Source organism: Perissodus microlepis, chromosome 9 (assembly GCF_051167445.1).
Source record: "Perissodus microlepis isolate ML-2025 ecotype Zambia chromosome 9, ASM5116744v1, whole genome shotgun sequence".
In the NCBI taxonomy this organism is placed as follows: Eukaryota; Metazoa; Chordata; class Actinopteri; order Cichliformes; family Cichlidae; genus Perissodus; species Perissodus microlepis.
The window spans coordinates 24,601,436-24,628,581 of NC_140469.1; the positions used below are offsets into that span (position 1 = coordinate 24,601,436).

Here is a 27,146-nt window from a genome sequence, read left to right on the forward strand (position 1 = left end):
GAGCCATATTAGCCGTTTTCTATCGTTATGATAGCAGCAAGCAGATAAGGCAAATTTAAAAAAGCTAACTATAGGTGCTATGCAGCAAGAGCCATCAGTTTGTCCATTTGTAAAGTTAATAGATGGTTAATTTAGCAGCATACCACAGTTGTATTTAAAGACTGTGGTTTCTCTTAAAGTCCCAGATTAAAGCTGTGAAATTTCTAGCATCAGTCAGAAAAAGGGGCCACCAATAACGGTCCTTTATCAAGCCACTTCATCAACATGCTTAAAGATGAAGAAAACGAATCTTTTCAGGTGCTTCCAACGACCAACACTTTGTTTTACATAGAAATGAAGGTGCTGAAGTAAGAACAAGCTGAAACAAAAACATTTCTAAGCAGATGTTGGGTTTAGCGTAATTATTTAATCTGGTTGATTTCTTTGGCTGCTGATAGCCTGCAGGGATGTCAAAAGAGGGAAATAGTGTTTGGTTTATTACATAAAAAAAAAACCTTTAGATACTTCATTAATAATGTTATATAAAGTAACTAAAACATGATTCCATATTGTTACAATTCAAGCTACTCCCGCCTTTTTAGCAGACAAAAGAAAAACGTAGGTGGCCAGTAAACCCGATCTGCTGGTCCAGCACGGTGGATGAATTTAAAATAAATTACATATACATGCAGCATTTATTTATTTCAAAATCATTCAAGAATGATTGTTAATACAAGCAGTTGGCTGTTGGCAGTTAATACACAACTTGGCTTTCTGTAGATGTATATAAATGTAGTTCCTTTGGGGGGCTTTTAGAGAGCACGATCCAAAGGTTTGGTTGGTGTAGGCGTGTTGCCACAGGGTACAGAAAAATGTATATCAAGCTAGAAAGACCAGTTTGAAGGCCTCTCAAACACAGTCACACAATGGTTTATGCTCTGGGGGCCTGACTGTACATTTCAAACCTGTATATGCACAGTGATATAAGGCTCATGCTAGCAGGGCTTGTGGCCACTTCGTGAGCTTGCACATGTTGGAGAGCTCAACAGTGTACAACACTGCACTGTGACCAAGAAGGTGTCAAGCTAGGACAAGAATAACAATAGCAAACAGGGACATATTTCATGTTTTCATACATAGTTTGTTTTACACTGCATTGTAAACAGCAACATCTCTATTCAGGTTTAAACTATGGCTCAATGATTTGAAAAAATGAGCTCAAATGCTTAATAAGAGAAGACAAAACCCCCAAGAAAATGTAGTTTACAGTTATATCTGAAGCTAAATAGCTTCTCAGATATCCACCAATTAAATGACTGCCACCTCATGACTCCATGCTGTGGACATGCACACAATCAACATCATTTCATTTCAAGTTTTTCGAAGGTGGCAGCAAAGGCTGGGCAAAAAAGACATTTTAATTAAAAATAAGATTTTGTTTTTGAATAGTTGAAAAAAAGAAGAAGAAAAAAAGCTGAAATTTTGGTATAAATGTTCACTACTTGCTTTTTAGGACGTTTGTCCTATAAAGTAGTGTGTCTTTGCCCCTCTCTGAAAACCCTAACTCAACTATTTAGTTAATTTTGGGTCAATAAAATGATTCATAGATCAGCTAGACTAACAGGTGCCCTCACGCCCTTGCTTGGTCAGGAACCAGCTCCTTACCAGATAACCTTGTGCGCCCCACCTCCCCAACGTCTGTATTTTATCCATTTATTTATTTCACTCCCCCTTACCCACTCATCCTACTCAGGGTCACAAAGAAGCTGGAGCCTATTCCAGTCACAGGGTGATGGAGGCTACACCCTGCAGGGGATACCAGACTTATTTTTAATTAAAATTATATTTAAAATATAAAGAAATTTGGTTCTTTTTTGGTTCTTTCTTTATTTACTAAGGGACAGCCACAGTAGATGGATCCGCATGTTTAGTTTGGCACAGATTTTACACTGGATGACCTTTCTGACACAACACTCCCATTTAACCGGGCTTGTGACCGACAATATGAGCACACAAGCCCCATGAATTTGTGTCTCCTCTTAAACTAAGGATTTTTTGCCATGTATGACGCTTAATGTCTGAACAAATCTGCTTGGGCCAAATTCTTACATGTCAGCTCATTCTGACACAGCTGCCAGACAACCACTTATTTCCTACACCAAAGTACTGCAGGACTGCACTGCTCCTCACAGCTTTCAGCTGACTAAATTTTACATGTTGCTTATCTAAAATGTCCCATCACAGAGAGAGGTGGAGTATCTGTCCGAGTTGACCGTACTTGTTTACAGCATCCCTTACAGATATAAGCACTGTCAGGAGCTGTGAGGGCTGAACAGCAAAAAAAGGGAGCTGGTGATAGTGAGTAAGTAACCTGGCATTCGCATTTCTTTCCTTTTTTGTAAAGGCAGACGAAATGTTGAGAAGACATGGAGGAAAAACTGGTTTCATCTGTGCTTAATTTCTGTCATTACACAATAAAATCAATAAGAGTTTCCTCTTTAACTTGCCAGTACTGTCAAACAAATAAGTGTAAACTAAGTCAAGCCAGGCTTCTGATAAATTCATATCCTCTTTAAATTTTTACCCAGTCTCTGAAATCACCACCGTTTTCCTATCTCCAGCATTGATTCACTTCACAGGATATCACAAATCTGTTTAGAAAAAGCCATGTTCTAAGTGAATCCCCCAAGCCAGGGGAACATATCATTTTATGTATGAAAAGGAAAGGGGGAACGAAAGTACAAAGTTTGTGATTTTACTAGGCATGAGCAGAGCAATCTACCTTTAAGGTGCCTCATCAAAAAATGTTACACAGGTCACATCCCAAAATAAATGCCAACTAACAGCATTATTGCTGCGTTATGCGTGGATAAACTTAACTGCACTGCTCCATGTGCAACCCAGAAAAACAATTCTGCAGGATGTGTTTTTGTAAACACAAGATGAGCTGAAAACTGACAAAATCAAGAAGCAATAAGAAAACAATCATAAAGTACAGCACGGTGCTCTACAAACCCCACTCCAAACAAGTCTCCAGATTCTTAGAAGATGACTGAACACCCATAATTAAAGCAGCTGTAAAATTAACTGAAAACAAAACTGTATTTCTTCCTGCAAGTGTGTGTGTGTGTGTGTGTGTGTGTGTGTGTGTGTGTGTTTAAAATACAAAATGATGTGTTTATAGTTGTGACATGGAGCTAGCAGTGGCTGTACACTCCTGATGCCATAATAAACTTCTTTTGAGCACAGAATGTGTTTATAGAATGTTGGGACATAGTGTAAAACTTCAAAACACTTAAAAAAAAAAAAAGTTTGATCATTGGCAAAAAAACCGCAAAAAACAAACAAACAAAAAATCAATAGCAACATTGTGTAATGCACACCAAAATACAAAAAAACAAAAAAAATCTCTGGATGCAGCAGCCAAAGCTGGAAACTAACGCAGGTTCTGTAGTGAAAAATCTATTCCTGGACCTCTCTGAAAACCACTGTCAGTGAACACAGTGGATCACTGAACGCAACTGAAATGTTTACCATGCAAAGAAAAACAATGCATACATGTACAGCAGTCTCCAATAGGCCCTAGTTCATTTTAAGTAAGACTAAGGTTTAAAAAGGAAAACTGTCTGCATAAAAACTGGACACTGAATGGCCCACAAGATCTGTTATTATTCCACAGTCCAAAATTTCAGTAATGAAGTTACATGACAGCATAGCACTGTACAGGGAGTGCAGAATTATTAGGCAAGTTGTATTTTTGAGGAATAATTTTATTATTGAACAACAACCATGTTCTCAATGAACCCAAAAAACTCATTAATATCAAAGCTGAATGTTTTTGGAAGTAGTTTTTAGTTTGTTTTTAGTTTTAGCTATTTTAGGGGGATATCTGTGTGTGCAGGTGACTATTACTGTCCATAATTATTAGGCAACTTAACAAAAAACAAATATATACCCATTTCAATGATTTATTTTTACCAGTGAAACCAATATAACATCTCCACATTCACAAATATACATTTGTGACATTCAAAAACAAAACAAAAACAAATCAGCGACCAATATAGCCACCTTTCTTTGCAAGGACACTCAAAAGCCTGCCATCCATGGATTCTGTCAGTGTTTTGATCTGTTCACCATCAACATTGCATGCAGCAGCAACCACAGCCTCCCAGACACTGTTCAGAGAGGTGTACTGTTTTCCCTCCTTGTAAATCTCACATTTGATGATGGACCACAGGTTCTCAATGGGGTTCAGATCAGGTGAACAAGGAGGCCATGTCATTAGTTTTTCTTCTTTTATACCCTTTCTTGCCAGCCACGCTGTGGAGTACTTGGACGCGTGTGATGGAGCATTGTCCTGCATGAAAATCATGTTTTTCTTGAAGGATGCAGACTTCTTCCTGTACCACTGCTTGAAGAAGGTGTCTTCCAGAAACTGGCAGTAGGACTGGGAGTTGAGCTTGACTCCATCCTCAACCCGAAAAGGCCCCACAAGCTCATCTTTGATGATACCAGCCCAAACCAGTACTCCACCTCCACCTTGCTGGCATCTGAGTCGGACTGGAGCTCTCTGCCCTTTACCAATCCAGCCACGGGCCCATCAAGACTCACTCTCATTTCATCAGTCCATAAAACCTTAGAAAAATCAGTCTTGAGATATTTCTTGGCCCAGTCTTGACGTTTCAGCTTGTGTGTCTTGTTCAGTGGTGGTCGTCTTTCAGCCTTTCTTACCTTGGCCATGTCTCTGAGTATTGCACACCTTGTGCTTTTGGGCACTCCAGTGATGTTGCAGCTCTGAAATATGGCCAAACTGGTGGCAAGTGGCATCTTGGCAGCTGCACGCTTGACTTTTGTCAGTTCATGGGCAGTTATTTTGCGCCTTGGTTTTTCCACATGCTTCTTGCGACCCAGTTGACTATTTTGAATGAAACGCTTGATTGTTCGATGATCACGCTTCAGAAGCTTTGCAATTTTGAGACTGCTGCATCCCTCTGCAAGATATCTCACTATTTTTGACTTTTCTGAGCCTGTCAAGTCCTTCTTTTGACCCATTTTGCCAAAGGAAAGGAATTTGCCTAATAATTATGCACACCTGATATAGGGTGTTGATGTCATTAGACCACACCCCTTCTCATTACAGAGATGCACATCACCTAATATGCTTAATTGGTAGTAGGCTTTCGAGCCTATACAGCTTGGAGTAAGACAACATGCATGAAGAGGATGGTGTGGACAAAATACTCATTTGCCTAATAATTCTGCACTCCCTGTATCTACACCAGCATTTGATAACACTCTGCTTTCAAAACTAGAAGAATTGGTTTTCTCATTTCAGCGCCCTCCAAGCAAGCACTGTTTAAAGATGAGGTGATCCTCAGTGGTACCAAGGCTCCAAAACCAACATTTTACTGTTTTTTAAAAAAATTTGATGCCAGCAACACATTTCCGAAAACAAAATTTGCCTGTACATTTTATGTGCTGGCCTATTTCCAATTAAAGATTGTCTTACAAATGTATATTTTACTCAGATGAGCCAATTTCTTCGAACACACAATTCAGTGTTTTACCATCTTCCACTCAGAGCTATGACAATAAACACAAAGTGAAAACAGCCTTCCCAGAGAGTCCCACATTTGTGATTTAAACCTTTCAGTATACTTTTTTATAGCCATGTAGACAACTAATGTTATTTAACTGCATGCGTAGGGACACTTGTGACCGAGTAATGTAAACCTATCCCTAAAAAACAATAACCAGCATGGTAGAATAAACAAGTGACTTACCATTTACAGGAGTGGTGGCTGGCCCAATGCGATTCTGGGCGCTGGCTCCTCCAGACAGGGTTCGGTTTAGTCCCGACACAGTCCAACTAAAATCCCTAAATCCTCTGCGTGACAAATCTCCACCCAAAGGGTGATGAGATAGCGTCCGTGGTCTGAAGTGCCTCCAGCGGCAAGATTTAATGTTCAAAAGAATCTGGCTGAGGTCCTTCGGTTTTAATGACGACAGGGGTGATGAAGATGGGGGAAGGTGGAAGGAGCTGGCTGGGTCCGAGGTATTGGTTTCTGAGGTACTGGCGTTGGAGATGTGGAGCGGAGAGCTTGGAAGTGATGAGGCGAGTGGTTCGGGCTCTGGGTCAGAGTCCAGGCTCTGGCAGATGTTGTCTACATCTGTGTGCGCTCTGTCCAACAAGATCCTAAAACATCAACATGTTACGTGAGCTTTTTACTACCAGTCATTAAAGGTCTGTTTACATGAAAAACATGCTTTAGTCATTAACAGCACAACATCAACAGCATTTCCCTGTGAAATAATAAAAATGTTCACTGCAGAGGACCTCATATAGTGGGCTAGTTCATGAGAAAAACAGAATACTTTTGTAATGACATAAGTCTAGCTTATTACTTCATAGGTTCAGCTGGGTAAAATTTAGCAAAAAAAGGAGACAACTGCTGTTAGAAGTCTACAGCCTTATCACTCAAACTGTGCAAGGCCATGTTCTAGCCCTAGTAAAAAAAAATTACAGAGACATTTTAAGATGTTATATTTAAAATTGTGCTTGAAATGTCAGAAAACAACCCAAAACATAATGCACTGAAGCACAGTACTACAATTTATACGCATATCTTACAGGTTTTATTTAAGAGTTTCTTTTTTTAAATAACACTTTATTTGAAGTTTAAGACCAACTTGCAGTTAAAATACACATTAAAATGAACATAATCAAATCAGTTCTTTGTGTTTTTAATGTATTTTTAAAAAGTGAATGAAAACATTTGAGACCATTCCAACTTTAAAACAATTTAACACCTTTAAAGAGTGTTTGTTACAAAATATCTTCATAAAAAAAAAAAAAAAAAAAACTTTATCAACCTACAGACATCCTGTTAAACAAAACAAGAAAGGCAAACAACTGAACCGTCACTGACATTACAAACCCCACAGCCACACTATTCTTAACCCACTTTCCATGTTTCCTAACACGATCAAGTATTACCATAGTACATTATACTGAAAAGATGTTTCAATTCAGAGCTAGAGGAATCCTTCAATCTCCCTTGGGGAAGTTGATAAGGTCACTGCAGACACAAACAGAACATTGCTTATCTCATGTGTGCCCGGGGAGCAGATACTGTGTGACCCTCGTTTGGTCTCTTTCACACCTGGCACTGAGGAAGCTGCTACCCAGCTCAGTGTATTTAACTGTCTGTGTAAATACTGAGGAGATATCAGAAAAGGCTGCCGGGCACATTTAAGTTTTGTTTTTTAAACTAAACACATGCTACAGTGACAGGTAAATCCTAAAATGGGACTGTCATGTTCATTTCACCTGCCAGCTTGATATTTATAATACAATGTGCCTGCCAAACGGTCGCTGGTAACCTGCCAAAGAGTTGGAATGGTAAACAACCTTGGCAGTGACAGCTAACACTTGGCTCAATTTCCTCTGCTCCATTTGATACTGGCAACATTCCTAAACACATTTCATATTTAATTTCTCCAGAATTTGGGGAAGTTGGTACATCATGAAAACCATGAATAGTAATACCTTCGTGTCACCCTTATTGTTCTTCATGTCAGCAACAAGGGATGAAGTGCTTCGCAAAAATAATTACAGAAATAACACTGTTTTTTCTTTTTTGTTAGAGTGGAGTGGGGCGGGTTGATTTACCCAAATGATCAACTCATACATGACCCTCAAAGGCTCTGTAACAAACAGCCAGACTGAACTCACCTGCCGCCTCTGCCCACACGGCGCCTTGACAAACCTATGCAGCGCCTTGGGATGTTCAGCGAGGTCAGACAGTAGCGGAAGCGTGGGTCGCCGAGCCCACCATCTGACGGGCTTACCCAGGGCCAGCTGCCACTCTCGTCTGGACGACACTGAGGGAAGATAAAGGGGGAAAAAAAAACAAAAAAAACGATTAGATCTGAGAACAAACAGAAGTTGAAAATAAAACAGGTGATTTCATTATTGCATTGTTCTGTCCAGTAGAGTGTGGAAGAGAGAGCAGCCAGACTGGCCAGCCTGCTGTTGGCACTATAAATAGAAGCACGGGAGTCACAGGAGGGCACTCACAGCGTAGTACTGACAGCCGGCCTTCCTCCTGAACGCATAGCAGCCATCTGGGTCATTCTCTTCTTCTGCCTCTGAGGAACCTGAATGGATCTACACGACACAAAAAATGTAAGTAAAGGAAAAGCTAGGGACTTCAATTCATGCCCTCCTAAAGGGAAAATAAGAAATGTATTACTAGCCAAACATTGTTTTTACAGATGGAACACACAATATCACTGCTTTCAACTTCTGTTCCATGTTTGTTCATGTGTAATATTAGTCTCTGTAAAAATTCCACTCAAATTGCATCACAACAGAAGGGCTGGAACCAAATGTTACCTGTGAGAATGGTTCTTCATCTGAGCTGGGGAAATCATACTGGTTAAGGTCCTTGGGATTGAACACAGAGGGCCCTGAATGTTGAGGCGCTGACATAGGCAGGATTTTGGGTTTCTTTTCATATTTCCTTTTGGTTCGAACTGCCTCCGTCTTCTCAGGCTGTGAAGAAGGAAAGGAAATGAAAACATGTTTATACTGCAGTCTGTGTAATCAAGAACACTTTTTCATACGCGACACAATACTGCTGGCGGCAATTGAGTGTTGGTGGTCTATGCACAGGCGCCTAGAGTGTGTGCAGAAACAACAGCAAGTAAAGAGAGGCATTGATATGCAGATGGCGGCACGTGCCAGATGCCGCTGCCTAGCCAGATGGCTGTCCTCCCCCTCCCTCCTAAATCTACCCCGTGCCACCTTTCACCCCCAAACTTCCCCAGTGGGACAACCCCTCCCTGTCTGAACACGGTCCAACTTCTGCTAGGATTAGTAGGATTTCATTCAGTCCTTACACTCTGGGGACAAAGCAAACAGAGAGGCAGGGAGGCTACAGTGAAGAACGGCTGTGCCTAATCAATGGAAAAAATAAGGGTTGGAGTGATGAGGGAGGAGGGGTAGAGTTAAACTGAAAATGAACGTGTGTAAATAAAAGCAAAAGGTCAGCCAGCTGGTAAAGGGGAAGAGGAGGAGGCAGAAGATAAAAGAATGGGAAATGAGTGTCTCATTGCAGGGCAAGGGGAGAGCTGGTGGACACTGGAGCTAATGAAGTTCCGATGACACTGAGGTCACAACTGTGCAAAGTAATTAAGTGCTATAATATGTAAACAAAGGGACGTTTAGCTTTATATCATTACATTTAATGGATAAACAGGATATTTATTGTGGTAAAACACTGTCCAACATTTGCTCCTGTGTGTTGTTAAAAACTGTTATACTATAATAAACTTAAGTACAAATTTGCAGTTTCTTGTCCATAAGGGAAATTATTTTTAATAATTTAGACCTAGTTGTCATTTTGAACCATGCACCCTTTCAGAATGAAAATGCCAAAGTCTGATATGACTCAGTGTGCCAATACAGAGTACAGCATTAAGCAGCTTGAGTGAATCGACTCAACTAAAGGACAAATTCAAAGTCAATACAATTTGCCGTAGTTTGCTTGCCATTCTGTATCAACACACACACACACACACAGACAGAGCTGAAAGGAGGGAAATGTGTGGGGTTTTTTTGTACGATTCCTGATGAACATGTCCTTACTTTCTTGTAGTCCTTCATGTCCAAGTGGTCCTGATGTCTGTACTGGTTACTGCTGGACAGGGGAATGATGGGGATGGTGTAAACAGGCTTCACCAGAGCCCGCTGTGCCAGTGCTTCTGCCATCACCTCACTGCCAAAGTCTGGCAACACATTCCTGGTGGACACAGAGAGAAAGGCAAAATATGAGGAAAATCAAAGCAAAGAAGTTAACATTTTTAGTAGGGGTGCAACGATACACAAAATTCACGGTTCGGTTCAATACTTTGGTGTCACGGTTCGATATTTTCTCGATACAAAAAATGTTCATGCCTTTTTAATTTGTCATTTATTAAAATTATAAATATATATTTTAACTCAAAAGTACAGTTTTTAAATTTAATGTTGCTGAAACAACAAAATAATAAAAAAAATAAATCTATCTGATCGAGATATCACTCATCTTTGGAAAAGAGTTTATTACAGAGAAATGTCTCTTTCCAAAATAAAAGCTATACTATACGCTTCTTCTGGGCTATACTCTCAGCAGCATATTAAACATATCAGGTCCCCACAAGGAGAATCATGTGCTAACGGCTGTCTAAATGACTCGGGTAAAGTTTGTAGCATGCGTGCTTGTTGTTTTTGTCTGTTTCCACTTGTCTTTCCACTACGATGATGTCGGCGTAAATTTGGTCATATTCGTTGTGTTCCCACTAGTGCTGTCAGCGTTAATCTCGTTAAAATGACATTAATGCCATAACGCGGCAAATCTCCGTTAACGAGTTACCGCGGATCGCCCTGTGCGTGGGGCTGGATGGCGTCAACACATTAACGAGCAAACTGCGCTAACGCACTAGTTCCCACCAATGTAATTGAGCATTGCGTGGCACAGCCGACATACTGTTTTACTTTTGTCCATGACGCGCTTACCATCAGGGTCATACTTCACATGAAAACCAAAATAGTTCCAAACGCCAGATCTGAATGAGGGTGGGGGAGGTTCAATTTGCCATGTTGCAAGGAGCTTAGCTTCTGTCTTGCTAGCTTGCGCTGCGCTCAGTGGATCTGCGCTCGACAGTGCAGCCTAGGCAGAGTCGTCGAACGCAGATTCACTGAGGGCTCAACACAGACAGCATCGTCAGAAGAAAAGTTGATAAAATAAATAAAAAAATTTGTATTGCTCGATACATATGCGTACCGAACCGAAAGCACTGTATCGAACGGTTCAATATCGATACGAGTATCGTTGCACCCCTAATTTTTAGTATTACAACTGCACTCCTGCCAACTTCAGCTTTATCAGCTCACACAGTAAGTATGAACAATTATTGGTAAAACAAAGCTCAATCGGATATTTGACAACAGCCCATCTATAGCTGATCCAGTTTACTACACAATAAATCAGCAGCAGTGTATGAGTTGCCGGAAGGAGATAATGCATCAATAAAGAAGCTGGAAGTGCACAGGATACAAAGTAACAGTGCACTCAACTCCAGATCTGTGAAGACGGACAGAGTGCCCGGTTTTTACTGGCGATGACTTCTCTTTTTTTGCTGCATATTTGTTATAGAGGACGTTAATAGCAAAGCAATGGCGGGTTGGCTGCCTTAGACATATAGAATGTTTCCGAGTTTCACAGTGAGGAACAGAGTTTGTTTACTTGGGCCCCATTGATCGCCTTACTATGGGGCGATCGTGGCTCAAGAGATGGGAGTTCGCCTTGTAATCGGAAGGTTGCCGGTTCGAGCCCCGGCTCGGACAGTCTCGGTCGTTGTGTCCTTGGGCAAGACACTTCACCTACCGCCTACTGGTGTTGGCCAGAAGGGCCGATGGCGCGATATGGCAGCCTCGCTTCTGTGGCAGCTGTGGCTACAACTGTAGCTTGCCTCCACCAGTGTGTGAATGGGTGGATGACTGGGTGTGTAAAGCGCTTTGGGGTCCCTAGGGGGGACTAGTATAAGCGCTATACAAATACAGGCCATTTACCATTTACTTAAGACTGGTATCGGATCAGAAATGAATAGTTGGATCAGTGCATCCCTAATATTTACTTCAGGCAACATTGTCAGTTTAACAATAACTTTAGACAGAATAATACAAAATATTACACACTTAGGTTCAAGTTGTTTTTATTCGCTTCAGTCTTAAATTTTGTAGATGACATACTGTCATGAAGACCGCTCGGGCTCTAACAGATGCATCTCCCACATAGTTTTAGTTGATTATATTAAGCTTGGAAATTTGTGTAAACTACTTCAATTTATCACTAACATTACCACGAATAATGTATAACTGCTAACATCATGCAACCACAGTTTAAACACAAAAGAACCTAAACTTTGATGCGCAGTAACGGCTTGAGACACACAAATGACAGACTGCACCCACCAGACATTACACCTGAGCCCCTCTACAGCAGCATAGCATCATAAAGTGACCGGGAAAAACTACCTACTGGGAACAGAGTGGTCCAGTCTGAGAGTGAGCACTGGCTGTGATGCGCAGGCAGAAACCAGGCCGGGATAACAAGAGGAAATTGAAACGTCACTACAAATCAAAAGCACTTCAAGGAGAAGGGTCCAATTTAAGCTCACGCTGACAGCTACTTTCAGAGTAAATTCATTCCATTCGGATGTCATGTTTAGATGGATTGCAATGGCTCCACTGGGGGGTGGAGGGAGGACAATCCAAAATGGAGTTTGGAAAACACAAAGTTTATATTTTATAATACAGAGATAGAGTCCACTATACTGCTTAAAAGACTGGGGAAATCAAAGCCTTGACCAGGACCCAGACATCACTGAGCTAATGTGGTCCAAACACTACTGAATAAACAAGGTGAACTTTGCATGGAAAAGTGCATTTAACTGTGACCCCAATTAACAGGAGCAGTGAAGCCTGGCCTTACAGAAAATATGTGGTTGACTTTTGCATGATCGGTCATGCAGACAAGCATTGTGCTGAATTTCAGACTTGGCAAGTAAACAACAGGCTAACGAAATATGGAGGTCACTACATACACTGCCCAAAACACCACGCTGTTATCATCTCAGCTTCTTAAGATGTTATCAGAAAGCATTCCCAAAACAGGACAAGGGCACAGCCGTTAGCTATTACCCTGAATGACCCGCTTTTGAAAATCTCATCCAATCAGATAAGTGGGGCATGCGGTTTGAGAGTACAAGTGAAAAGGTCTCCTTTATAGCAACTACTTGTCTGACAAGGTGGAGTTTAGTCAACTTTCTTACCTCTTTTCCACAATTTCCAGTGTGAGGTGCAACAGTTCCCTCTTGCTCTTCTCTCTTCTTTTGATCATCTCTAAGATGGTGACAGCTCGACTCAGGTCCCTGCGCAGCTTCAGCATCTTCTCATATGAGGCCTCATCATTCTTTCGATTCTGAAAACGGAACAGTGATGATTCAGTGTCAGAAATCTAAATTCCAATATTTTGCTTGTGAATACTGTATCAATACAGAAGCATAGCTGAAATAGACAAAAGGTGATTAATCACAATGTTACTGCACTAGTCAGCAAATCACACAATCTAAAAAATCTTTTTTAAACAGCAAAATAATGTCATATTGTGAGTTAAATATTGTGATAATCTCATTCCGTGAGGTGTCTGGTGGATGCCACCTTAAATTAGTTTCCATTTTAACTGAAAATCTTTAAAAAGGTTAAGGTATGGAAATATTCAACTGCTCATCTTTCATCTTAGGGGAACACTACTGTAGGGACAAAATATTTATCTGCCTAATCTGAACCACTTTAAAGCCAATATGTTCGGACCATGCCAAACCCCATGGGAACTGCTTATATAATTACGTTGGTAAAAAGATAATACAAGGGTTCTAGGTTTTTATCTTCTAAAGTTGGATTGGTGAAGCCCCAGTAGACTTCTACAACTCAAATATGCACATAAAATGTAGGTCACCATAATTTATGTCCTTTTATTTGCCTTTATCTTACTCATTTTTGGCTAGAAAGTCCTACCTTCCTAGTTTGCATCTTCTCTGTCCGTCGGCGAAAGGCCACATAAGGGTCGCTGGTGCTAGAGCCATCCCTCTTCTCCTGCTTGACGCTGGGGATGAGGCAGCCACCCTTGCTGGTTTTCCTCTTCCGGCTCCAGTAGTCAAAGACCTCCTTGATCAGTTCATCGTCCTCCTTCAGCAGCAGTTTGGCTTCCTGTAGACTGACAAGCTACAGAGCAACACAGTTCAGACCAAGTTAGTGTAATGGCCTGAGCCACATCATTCTGGAAATAAGTGCTCAGCTATGTGTAATAATTAAGTCCAGCTGGTTTAAACAAGCAGTCACTATGAACAGACCAAGACACAACAAAACAAAGGCTTTAGATTTTAAGCAGTCACGCTGCCTTCAGGCACATCACATAAACTCATATTTTGTCTTTTTCAATGTCACGTGAACTGCTTATTCGTCAAAGAAAAGTCAGAAATAGTAACTTTTAAAGAAACCACTGACAAAGAGAATGACAGGCCTCTCAAATGACTAAAATACAAGTTAAAGATAATGGAGTAATGCAAAAAGTGACTCAGAGTGTACATTTTATTCAGTGTAAAGTGAATAAAAAGACTTGTGTGCATGCAAAGCAATACTTTCCCCACACAAGGTTACATATACCTGCTGTCCACTGCCTTTTTCCAGCCGGTCTATCATTTCTTCAAACTGCAGAGCAGTGATTTCCATTTTCTTCTTCAGCTTATTCACAAACGTCTCATCCTCTGAATCTAGGTCATAGTCTGGCTGCTCTGTATCCAAACTAAAAGCTGTGGGAAAAAAAGGAAAAAAAAAGAGCTGGTTACTGGAGAGACAGATGCAGCCAAGAAAATATTTCAAAGACATTGCAGGAATGAGGCTGCTGAACTAAACAAAACATCACTTTTCTGAACAATACCAGCAGAGGCTGCAGTGTGTATCAAATTGATGAATCAATATTAGATGACTATGACACATTTCAAAGCCTGGGCTTACAATACAGAGACTTTATAATTCACCATCATTTTGTATTTAGCAACAGTGCCTTTCAAGCAATGTCAATAACACAACCCATAGGATATGAGCCGAACTTTGCTCAAAAAATAAACAGCATTTTATCATAACAAAGCGCTGTGCTTCAGTTTAGTTGTGTGCTTTCACCCATTCAATAAGGCAACACTTTAGGACAAATATGAGATGTGAATTTAATCTACCATTTGAACATAAATATTGCCCCTGGCTTTGTACTTTTTTTTGGCCCTGCCAATCTGACATCGAGATTCTGCAGAAAATAAATTCAAAGTGGCTGTCACTACTGTGGCCCTCGGGTGAAAAAATAAGATGTTTACTGAACAGCCACTATCAGAGCCACTGTAATCAACACATTAACCTGTCAAAGCCAGTGGCATTTGGAAAAGCTTGCAGTGTTACCCTCACCGCCCCTACATTTAAAATGTTAAGATGACTGCCAAATTATGGTGAAAGTATCTGCAACAGCAGTCTCAAAGTTTGACATTTCACTAATGCGAACACAGGACATTTCATGGCTACAGTAAATGCCAAACAACACGACTTGATCTTAAAGTTTTCTTAAGAAAAAAAAGCAACAACTATGTGTGTCAATGTTATGTCCACATGAAAAAGCTCTAACTTTCAGAAAACCGTCCAGAAAACAAAACATACAAAATAAATACACATCTCTTAGAAAAGCGCTTCTAATTACTCACAGGTTTCTCATCAAAACCACAAACACTAAAATCTCTCAATCAGCAGGATAAACACCCTGAAGCCATCCGGTGCAGCCAAACGGCAACATCACCACATGCTCACAGACCACTAACACAGCTAAGAAGATAATCCACTTGCACGCAGCCTGCTACTCACGCTGTATGTGAATAAGCTGCTTTGGCATTTTGAACTCCCCGGGGTAGAGGGACTCGTAGTGCGTGATGTTGCACTCCGCCTCGGGGACGGGGATAACCATGTTGTCCCGCTTCTCGCCATATACCTGCTGCGCCGAGATGGCCCGCTGGAGATGGTGCTCCTGAAAGAGAGAAAGAAGCTGCTGTTTAGAAAAAAATGTAAAGACTTCTGCAGTGATCAGTATCTTGATTTGTCAAGAGAAATTAGTACACAAAGAATTATTAAAAAAAAGAAGAAAAAAAAAAAGACTCCGGATTGTTTTCTTAAACCATCTTGTTTACAAGTTGACAAACTAAAAAAAATCTTTTAATTATTTCAATACTCATTTTACACATCACACCCCCCACCCCCATTTCATTCTGTTGTGCATCTGCATGTACGTACAACAGTGTGTAATGGAAACAATGACAATGAGTGATTTAGTTAAGACCAAAAGTTGTTTCATTATGAGGTGCATGATATCGTTTCGCTGCGCTTGCACAGGACTAATAACCATAAGCAGTCCAGATGTTAAAGAACGCCAAGTGCTTAAAGTATTGTACTTAACAGGATAATAAATGTGATCTGTGGCCTCAGACCTCTCACATTAAAGAGATTACAGCCTAAACCTGTCACTGGACGAGCTCCAGAAGAAGGTCTGCGAGGACAGAGCTGTGAAATGTTTCATGTACATAACATCGAGTATCCGTATGTAAAACCAAAGGATGCACGTCAGGACTGGCTGATATTAGCCTTTTTCTGCAAATGTCTTAGGCTGGCCAATGTTTATGGTCTGGCTGGCTTTCATCAGTATATTGGCAAATAAGATGGCAGCGGCTGGAGTTTATCTATTGTGTTGGCTCAATTTTGCACTGCCTAAATGTTGTTTTCATTCTGGGGATTTCTTTAGTTCCCTGGCACAGAAGAAATAATACAAAAAACATTGGCATTGCTTATTGCTCCGACTGATTGGTTTTAAACATCTGTCACACTGTGAAATACAGAATTATGAAATTCTGAGCCAATGCAGATGTTTGAAATTTTTTGGCTGATAGTAGACTGAGGTACTGTTTACATCTTGTTGTGCCAGAAAAAAATCTATACTCAAATTTACACCCAAAATTAACCAGGATTTAGTTTAGTTTTTGTCTTCCTTGAAATCAACACCAGGATAGTAATAATGTTTTCTTAGTTGGGCTTCATTTAGTGAAGCACAAACGCCATTGTTGGTTATCAAACAGCAATAGATACCACAAGAACAATCACAGACTGTTAAATAAGGAACCCCAGACTCAGCTTTGTAAATCCAGCCTTTCGTATACCTGTTTAAGAGGCAGGAAACCCCCTGCAAACCAGTTTAAAGTCTACAATCCTTTTATCACACTAACCTTTGAATGAAATAAACACAGAAACAAAACAGAAATTTACACTTAACATATAAACATCAGCTACTGCAATCTTATTTGTCAGTGCAAAGCATGATGGCAGTTGTTCAAATACAAAATGTTCCAAAACAGGAAAGGCCTGCTACATGAATGGTCATCTCTCCATCCCTTGTGAAACCCTCACTGGCTTCATATGGTGCTGCCAACATTTCCTCTTCCTCTAGGGTGTATTCATCATCAGAGTCAGGGACAAACATGTCAGCCGCTGGGTCAAAATAAAAATCGCACTCGTCTGAACATCCTGCACCTCCTGGGTGTGAATCCTCTTCAGTTCCCTTCGCTCATTATCTATCAGTGTTTGTGTGGCATTTCTTAGCTGTCATTTTAAACCTAATCTCAATTCATTTGTCTAGGCTTGTCTGGCAGGCAAAGCATAATATTTATCATAGTTTGTTATGTCTATATAATGTATGCCAACACAGTAATGATGTCTCAGAGAAATGAGTCATCAGCAGGAGAACAGCGTAGGAGTATCAGCAAGTGCACTGCCATGTCAATGAGTTTGGAAAGGTGAGCTTCACAGTCAGCCGAGTTGGACTTTGTAGCATGTGCTTTGTGGCAAACACCTCTTTTTGAGCACCCCTCAGGTAACCCCACTATCACTCACAACAATGACTCATTATTTACTGCATCTCTCAGGTGGAACAAATAGAGAGAGGAGAAAAAAAAGTTTACAGATATTCTGTTGCCTATGTTGAGCCAGTGGATCGTATTAAAATACCTGCAAAGTTTCTTCAGCAGCAAATCTGGTACTCCAACTTGGCAGCAGAAGCATAAACGTGGGCAAATGACTCAGACGGTTTGACTCTTGAACTCAGCAAGTACAAAATGTTTTCATATTACACAACTGATAGTTACCTGAAATATGTGTTGTTTGGAAGAATCCCACAAAAACATGAATCTTTTTCCCCCTGTATAAAACAGTGTCTTAATTTTCCAAACAGCATACTGCTCCTCATAGGGCTGTGCGATATGACCAAAATCTCATATCCCGATATAAGAATTCTATCGTCCGATAATGATATAAATCACAAAAATGTAACATTTTCTGTAAATTCTGTGAATCTCGGGCAGCTCGTCTTGCGGGAAGTGTTTCCAGCTGCGCATCATGTACCTGGAGTCGAGTGTTTTAACCGATGTATGAAACGATACATTTTTAGACATAAGTTGTAACGGCCGCCGTTTTCTTTGTGAGTATTTATTACACGGCGTGCTGCGGGGAAAAGCCTATTCTAACGTTTGAGTCTAAGGTTTATTTTTTAGCACCTGGCGGCTCTTTTTTAATTCTCATCCGTAAATAATTGCTCTTTCACGTGATTCAGTTTATTTTGAAAAGTCTCAACAGGATCTTGAGCTTTATTGTGAAAGGTTTATGTGGAAAATAAACAAGCGGACAGGCGATGCTGTTACCGTCGTTGTTGCTAACCACAACGCATAAAAACAGGCGCTTGTCCGTCCATAGTGTGGTTATATTAAATATAAGAGAAAGAGAGAACTTTAAGAAATGAATATAGCCACTATAGTGACCATCGAAACGATGAAAAAATATTGCCGTAAACAGTTTATTTTGCGACACCACGAAACAAACAATAGCGTAAAATGAAACGATAGACGTTTTTATATCGTCATCCGATATATATTATTATATCGAACAGCCCTAGCTCCTCGGAGTTCAGAATCAGTGTTATTACTAAATGACAGGAGTTTAAGCAAAGCTCTCGCTTATGCCCTGGCATTAAGATCTGCATCAAAGACACTGCAACTTACTAGCACTGCACGCTCACTCTGTAGCGCACAATATCTGTAGGCCTTTTATTTGTGGTCGATGCAACAGACGGCCAATCAAGTCAAACCAACTCAAGATCTGTCTTGCTCTAACAAGTATTTTAACAGAGCTCCTACTCATTTTACACTTCACACACGTTTTCTCAACTACAGTTTATTGGCTAGAGTCTGAAATGTGGGTCAATGTTAAGAGATACCAACTGCGCCTGGCAAATATGACCACAAACAAGCATTCCCTGACAACGACTCAGTTTTATACACTTCCACACTTGCATGGGTGTCTGAACTGCCTTAAATATAATTCAAAGCCACGAGGAGCTCTGCATGGAGTAACAGGGGAACCATATCAGAGCTGTGAACTGGCAAAGGACACAGCATGTGCCCAGAGCTGAACCATCTGCCCCTTGTAAACCCATCAAGCACCGTCTACGCCAAGAAAAACATCTTATTGTGTCAACTGTGAAAGTGTTCACCACTGAGGATTTTAGACATCATCCACAACATCCTAAATCCCAGCATTTCCTGCTTGCCGCATGCTCTAAAAGAGCACAAGAGAGAAATACACAACTTTTTACCAAGCACTAACTTAATCACAATCTAAAGCTTGAATATCACTCTCAACCAAGACTGAATTTGGCACGGTTACACAAATTGAAGGGTCAGGACAAAAACAAAGCGCCAGATTTGGCTGCGACTGCGAGCGTGAGCAGGCACACTTATTAAAAATTTCACACAGCCATGTTCACTGCCCACAAACACACAACTTCCTGCAAATTAGCCAACACCTCTGTGTCATTGTACAAAAGTCCTTCCTGGGTTAAACCCAAACTGCAGAAGCTGTGGTTCTCTGAGCTCAGAGACTTAAAACGTTAAAAGTTAAGCTTTGCACGCACATTTTAGATCAAATTCTCATATCTAAATTAAAAGCATAGTTTAAGTCTTTGAAACACCAGCCTGTATTGATAATTACAAGCAAAAATTGAAGCACAATGATGCAAGAAATCAAACCACTCCAAACTAGTATTCAACTGAAATACATTTCTTACAAAATGTACTTAACTGTTGTCTGCACTGTTACTCAGCAACTGTTACAGCTCAGAGAGTACTGCTTATCAAAGCGTTGTCTACTGACATGACATGAGCTTATGTAAACTACATGATCCAGTGTTTAACTGGCATAGTGAAGGATGCGTTTGCTCATAAAACCGCCACAAAGAAACTGCCCTCTCTGAACCCTACCGTCTGACATGCTGATGAACCCAGGAGCTTTGTGAGATAAGGAACCTGCATAAAGCGTGCACGTAAGGTGCCAATTAAACCTGAACCTGGCCCAGACTTGCCTTTGCGAGCTTCTATAAAGGATATTGCTTCGGCAGGTTGCAGCAGGCAGCCCTGAGCCTTCTCTGACCTAAAGATATCCTGATCTTTCACAGCTGTGATCCTCACAAGCATGGTTCACAGCCTGGGATTTCCTCTGCAGAGGAGTTGAGCGAGTGTCGGATAAAAGGATTTTGTGAATGGCACATGAGAACAAGTGAACCAGGTTATTACGGGAACCACAGCAAAAGCCTGTGTTAGCCAAACTTTCAAGTTGATGTGCCATTATGCTGTTTGAACTTTCGACAGTGTTTGGATGCTGAAAATTACTTGTCCTTATGGTCTTGCTTCCAAAAAAAGTAAAAATAAGAAACTGGTACTTTAAGTAAATTAAATTTTATGCTTTTTCTTATGTCCTGCTTTGTACAATCAAGTTACAATGATGAAATGAGCATATTACAAAAAGCTAAAGGTTCAAATGATGAGTTTAGCATATTTACCAGTATCATACAAGGCCTGATGCTCAGGCTCCACACTTATCTGAACACAATTTCTTTTCTGGCTCTGCATGATGTCAGTGAAAGCAGATCTCTCTCATATGGTCAAATCAGGGAACCAGCTTAGGGTGAGAGCACAGCGGCCACTCCCAACTTCAGGTCAAGCCTTTTGTTTGTAAGATGCAGCCAATAAGAAGAAAGCTGGCTTAAATTTAGAGGAGCTTGCACAGTTTGCATTACACAAAGGACGAACTGAGGGGCTGCAAAGAATTAGTTTGAGCAGTAGATCATGCAAAGCTACTTTAATAGCTAATTAGTAGGCTTACTGTTCATTTTATAAGAATATGATGATTCATGATCATGTATTAGCACACTATGCTTTGTAATGTATGCATTTGACTTATTATTTTGGTACAGACAACGTTTTTGGTCTTGTGACACATCTAGTGCAAAGTGGGCACAAATAGTGAAAACAACTGGATACAAAGTAGCTTCTAACGGCTTTTCACCCGAGAAAACAATCTAATATTGAACCTCAGATTCTCTTGTTCTTCCCACACAAAATGTTCTGGGACTCAGTGGCAGTTCTGCTTTCTGTCACGGTCACAGATGCAGATCGAGGAGAGACAAATGAAAATCTATTTTTCACAGCACCATGCGTTCCCTCCATTAAATGTTCCCAAGAAAAAATAGATGACTCCAATAAAAGTTGCCATGGCAACAAAAGTGTGGCCTCCAGCAGGTGTTTTCAGCTCAACGTGCCCAGAGGAAGGCGAGGAAGTGAGGGTGGTGCATTTCAGCAAATCCAAGCACACACATTGTGTAAAATCCACAAGTACTGCTAGTTTTCCACAGATGAGAAAAAGTGATTTATGTTGAACAACACTCAAAATTCAGTGGAGAAACAATGTCGCTCAATATCAACCCTCACAAAACACGGCATCACGCAGGTGCATAAGTACTATATGATTAGTATGGGGGAGGGGGACGTCCTTTCAATTTAAAGTTAAAGTGGTCACGAATGCATAGGGCTGTGCAATATGACCAAAATCTCATATCCCGATATTAAGACATCTATCGTCCGATAACGATATAAATCACAAAAATGTAAAATTTTCTGTAAATTCTGTGACTCTAGGGCAGCTCGTCTTGCGGGAAGTGTTTCCAGCTGCGCGTCATGTAGCTGGAGTCGAGTGTTTTAACCGATGCATGAAACGATACATTTTTAGACATAGGTTGTAACGGCCGCCGTTTTCTTTGTGAGTATGTATTTACACGGCGTACTGCGGGGAAAAGCCTGTTCTAATGTTTGAGTCTAAGGTTTATTTTTTAGCACCTGACGGCTCTTTTTTAATTCTCATCCGTAAATAATCTGCTCTTTCACGTGATTCAGTTTATTTTGAAAAGTCTCAACAGGAGCTTGCGCTTTATTGTGAAAGGTTTATGTGGAAAATAAACAAGCGGACATGTGATGGTTTTACCGTCGTTGTTGCTAACGTACAACGCATAAAAACAGTATTAAATATAAGAGAAAGAGAGAACTTTAAGAAATTAATATAGCCACTACAGTGACCATCAAAATAATGAAAAAAAATACTGGCGTAAACAGTTTATTTTGCGACACCACGAAACAAACAATAGTGTAAAATGAAATGATAGACGTTTTTATATCGTCATCCGATATATATCGTTATATCAAACAGCCCTACGAATGCAAGCCCCCTCTAAAGTATTAACATTTTAAATTTAACAAAGGTTAACTTGACACATGCCCATACCTAATACTTGTCAAATGACCCTGTAGTCAAGCTGTAATATGGTAGCTTTATGGACGTAGACACCATTTTTGTCCATTTGGTTTTTCTGAAGGAGATCCACACGGAGCATTTTGGTGGCTGTGTTTTGTTTGGCTTTACATGTTTCTCCTGTTTGCACAGAAGCATCCAATTTCACTGTGCCACACATTTTAGTAACACTACCAGAAATCAGTGAAAATTCTAGAAATCACTCAAAGTAAGACCGTTAGTCGATTAAACAAACTGTTCAATACTTTGTGTGTTAATAAATACACACAAAGAGAAATCATGACTGCAAACAGTGTCAAGGATAGATGTAGCTTCCAGGACTGAAAAGCATATACCTGACAGCCAGCAGGGGGCGACTTCTCTAGGTGAATAAGGACATCTACTGTTACAGATGGGAAAACTAGCCTCAACTCCCTTCCCCTCCATCAGTAAACCATTTCCTGCTGACTTAGCATCATACTAAATAAAACATTGAGGCAATTCTGTAAATTATAATTAAAGACAGGAGGATTTACTGGCTGACGTATTGTGAATCATAAATTGTGGCATCGCAGGGACAAAGTCCATCTCTAAAGCATTTTAATTTTGTAGTCAAAAACGTGGCTTACAGATTTACCTTTTAACTTCCCCAGGCGTTATGGAACAATTCAATGTGAGTGTAAAGGTAACGACCACTGGAACACACAAACTATTTACACTATGCAGGACATGGTGCAAGCAAAAATGTCCTGTTGCATTGCAAAAATAGATTGTGTCAGAAGTTAATTGCTCGCCAGAGGTTTGAAGGTTTAAATGCTGATGAAGTTAGTCCCTTGATTATATTATAACAACAAAAACTTCCACCTGATTTAGATTCTGGTTACACTTGCAAGCTAAAATTCTGAATTAAAGAGACAAAGTCATGCATATGCATTGTGACGCAACATACACTCACAAACTGTGCCTGCTGGTAAGTTAGAATAACATAACTCTCAGCCAACATTTGGGTATTTAGTCAGTGCAACAACACCCCACTGTTCCTGGACAGGATGTGGGTCAGGGAGCTAAGCCACGCACAGGCGTGTAGTAAAACTGTCCTCTTTATCTCTTCTGTCACACTGTTATGTAATTTCTGCTGTGTGTGTGCACAGTAGGTTGAGGAGGGTATGAAAGCAGGATTTCAACTTGCTTTACATCCCATCTGTGGATCATGTTTGTGTCTGCTGAGGCATCTCAGGGGGTGTATAAAAGTGAATTAGAAAAATTCAGTGGGACCGACCAGATGAGCAGGTAATGCATGAGCAACTTAAACTCTGTCTACAATCAGAAAAACAGCTTTCATTTCAGGTATAAACTCTAAATGAAAGGCTTTGTGGTCAAAACATATAGCCCAATCTGTCTACAGGCAAATGCAAATTTGTGTATTTGGATATAATTTGAATATGTGTAATCTCAAAACACGTGAGTAAAAGCAGAACAATATACTATAGTGTTAAAAAAACAAAAATCAGACTAATACCACAGTACAGACATCTCAGTGGGCCAAACTCCTGCAATTATGAAAGAAATTCAAGTAATAAATAAGTAGTAGCAATAAGACACTTTCATAAGAGTAATTTAAGCCCAATTTTCAGAAACATAACTTAACTTCTCTATCGTCACCGTTTTCTTGCCATCGACGCTTCTAACCAATAAGATACTTGGAATATGGCTCCAGAAATGAAGACTACATCCGCGTGCTGCACTACACGAATGAAACTTCCCCATGAATGGCACCGTCATGGCTACACCATGCATGTCGTAACACAGTTTACAGGCATTGAACCACGTATATGTGAAGAGGTGTGCAGTTATTAATCATAAAGCAGAGCTCTGGGACATATTTTTTAAACTCCGCGAAACAGTCAGCACACATGGCAGGGCTGTGGCTGTCAACACGAGGCGCCTAGCTGTCAACCGGGGCTGAAGGCTCAGTGTCTCCCCCTGGCATTCGCTAACGAAAAGTACACCACGTCCAAGGCCTATCCCGCTCGCCTTTACCAACGAGAAAGTCAACAAAATGGTGGAACAGATAGAGGTCACGTGACTTCTTTGTGCATTCAGGTACTGCTTAAAAGGAAATAAACGGACACAACACGGCTTACTAATAAAATATCACAATATTGCAACCTTACACAGCCACTCGTGGTGAAACGGGTTAGTAAAATTCAGTTTTCATCGAGCTCCATCGTGCGCACGAAAGAGAAAATATGGCGGCCATTTTGCACAAGCTTGCGCAGGCAACATAGCGGCGCCTCGCGCTATGAAAATGCCGCCAAAGATCCACCGCCAGTCGGGCAGCAATAAAATAACATACCGATTCCTCCTCTTTTTCCATCCCCGTTGGCATCTGCGGTACTGCCCGGTTGATTGAGGCATATTCGTGCAGGTCCGGCAAATCCTCGCAGCGGAAGACGGGCAGGGGCTTACTAGCATCCAGTGCCCGTGCCCGAAACGACAATTTACTCATTTTTATAATAAAAGATGCAGCATAAATCTATTCGATCTGCTAGGAATAACAGCAGGTCTGCCTCGAGTTCTCATGGATGAATCTGTGACGGTCTCTGAGAGTCAGCCGGTCGATTGAGGGCGGGCTTGGGTCCGTAGCAGCGCGAACAGAGCCGGGCAGGCCCGGGTCTCGATCGCTCTCTGTCGGTCTCTTTCTCTCGTAGGCACCGCTGTTCCTCCCTGGTTCAATACGCCATTGCCAACATGGCGGACATTACAAACTCATGCAGCTCACCGCTCGCTCCAAGCGGCCCAACCCCCTCGATCATACAAACAGCCATTCCCACGCAGTTTCGCACGCGTGCGCGCTCGCGAGACCCTTGGGGTACGAGAAAAGGGAGGAAGGAGGGGCTGAATCGACAGCGGGGGAAAAAACGCTGGATGCTGATGATGGGATGTGAACTTCCTAGGCTCGGGATGTTCTCATGCTGTTATACGACAGGCTGATGCTGACGTATGAAAATACATATATTTTACATCTTCAAAAAAAAAGTATATATAGATATTTTTTTTAAATGTAAAAAGGACGTAACGCATTCATTATGCCGCCACATATAGGCAGATCGTATCAAGGACTGACACACCACCCTAACTCAGAGGTTTCACGGGTGTTTTCTAACACAGCAAGGACGCAATTCTTCAAACTTGTATCGTGTGTTAAAATTATTATGAACAACCAGAACATGCTGTATCAATTAGTGAATTGTTTTGCAAATATCGCCACCCTGTGGTGCAAACACTACACTTTTAATTATAATTGGACTGGCTTGTGTTCATGCGAATGCACAAAACGTATTAACATGGTCAGAGCCAGGAAGTAGTCCGATGTGTCGTCATCACAGCCGCAACGTTACGCCCAAATACTACAGAATATATAAAATGCTCTAGAAGGTGAACGCAACAGGAACAAAACTGGTTTAGGTTGAGCAATAAACAAATATGTATTCTGGTCTTATTTGTGTTGTTGTATGTGAAGAGCAGTTCACCCTGGAAACTGAATATAAAATACACTTACTGTAAAGACGTTAATGTCCATATATATAAAAATGACAGTATCTTTTATATATTATATTATTATACACTATTGATCTAATGACTGTAGTGGCCATAGAAGTACAGTGAACTCACTATCATATTCATGAAAAGTATGATTTAGATGATTTCAGTTTCATGACATTATGTGTGCCACCAGAAGATGGGCACACTGGTCATTATGGGAAAAATATGGTCAGTACCAGGTTAGTTCAGTTACTACTAAGGGGCCCAAAGAAAATATCCCACACAACATCATCCTGATCCATTAATAAAAAGCAGTGTGGATCCACACTTTCATGTCGTTTACAACAACTTGTGACCCTTCCAAATGTCACAACAGAAAATGAAGACTCAAACCTGGCAACATTTTTCCAAACTTCTACTGTCCAATTATGGTGAGTACTTGCAAACTGCGGGCTCAGTTTTTTGTTCTTAGCTGACAAGAGTTACACTCAGTGTAGTCTTCTGAGCTGTGGATCATTTACTTTAAGGTTCACCGTGTTGTTCATTCACAGATGCTCTGTGTAACCACTGAGTATTTGAGTTACTTTTACCTTGCCCATTAGCTTAAAGCTGTGTGGCCATTCTCCTCAGACCCCTGGCATCAACAAGGTACTCTCACAAAACGCACTGCTGCTCCCTGGATATTTTATCTTTTGTGAACATTTTCTGAAACCCTAGAGATGGTTGTGTGTGGAAAAATCCCAGTACATCAGCAGTTTCTGAACTACTCAGACCAGGCCATCTGGCATCAACATCCCAGGTTCAAAGCTACTTAAACCATCTTTCTTTCCCCTTTCTGATGCTCAGTTTGAACTTCAGTAGGTTGCGTTGGCCATGTTTACATGCCTAAATGCATTGAGTTACCACTAATGAAAAGGTATATCTAACAAAGTGATTACATCCCAATATAAAAAAAAAAACATCTGGATCCAGGAAGCGCCCTTATTTATGTCATTTTTCAAGTGCATTACTTTACTAAGTTACCTTTACTGTGTATTTCATATTTGACAATGTGCATCATCTTTTTGGTGCCTGGCCAGTAAGAATAAGAAGTACCCCAGAGCAATAACTCTTTCTAATCGGTACATACATGCCGTTTTAACCACAACAATGTTTCATGCCTTTTTTGGCAACAGAAACAAAAATACACTGGTGCATATAATGCTTTAATTTTTTAATTTGCTGTGATTAACTGTCGTTTCATCTCGGCGAAGCTTCATCT

The 27,146-nt window shown here is 40.7% G+C and overlaps 1 protein-coding gene across 3 annotated transcripts in view; it reads right to left on the bottom strand.

Moving 5' to 3' along the window:
* Positions 1-27,146, bottom strand: part of LOC146380584 (enhancer of polycomb homolog 1-like) — a 37,217-nt gene that overhangs the window by 6,188 nt on the left and 3,883 nt on the right. The window contains exons 1-10 of one of the 3 annotated variants that reach the window (XM_084939779.1): positions 24,696-25,319; positions 15,494-15,653; positions 14,255-14,400; positions 13,607-13,813; positions 12,862-13,010; positions 9,635-9,788; positions 8,381-8,539; positions 8,063-8,152; positions 7,718-7,866; positions 5,766-6,178 (exon numbers count right to left, since the gene is read on the bottom strand). In XM_084939779.1, coding sequence (XP_084795905.1) covers positions 5,766-6,178; positions 7,718-7,866; positions 8,063-8,152; positions 8,381-8,539; positions 9,635-9,788; positions 12,862-13,010; positions 13,607-13,813; positions 14,255-14,400; positions 15,494-15,653; positions 24,696-24,848 — 1,780 coding nt within the window. In that variant the 5' untranslated portion in view covers positions 24,849-25,319. Of the gene's footprint in view, positions 1-5,765; positions 6,179-7,717; positions 7,867-8,062; positions 8,153-8,380; positions 8,540-9,634; positions 9,789-12,861; positions 13,011-13,606; positions 13,814-14,254; positions 14,401-15,493; positions 15,654-24,695; positions 25,320-27,146 lie in introns of those variants that run through there. The other 2 variants (XM_084939778.1, XM_084939780.1) reach the window with 2 other exon arrangements.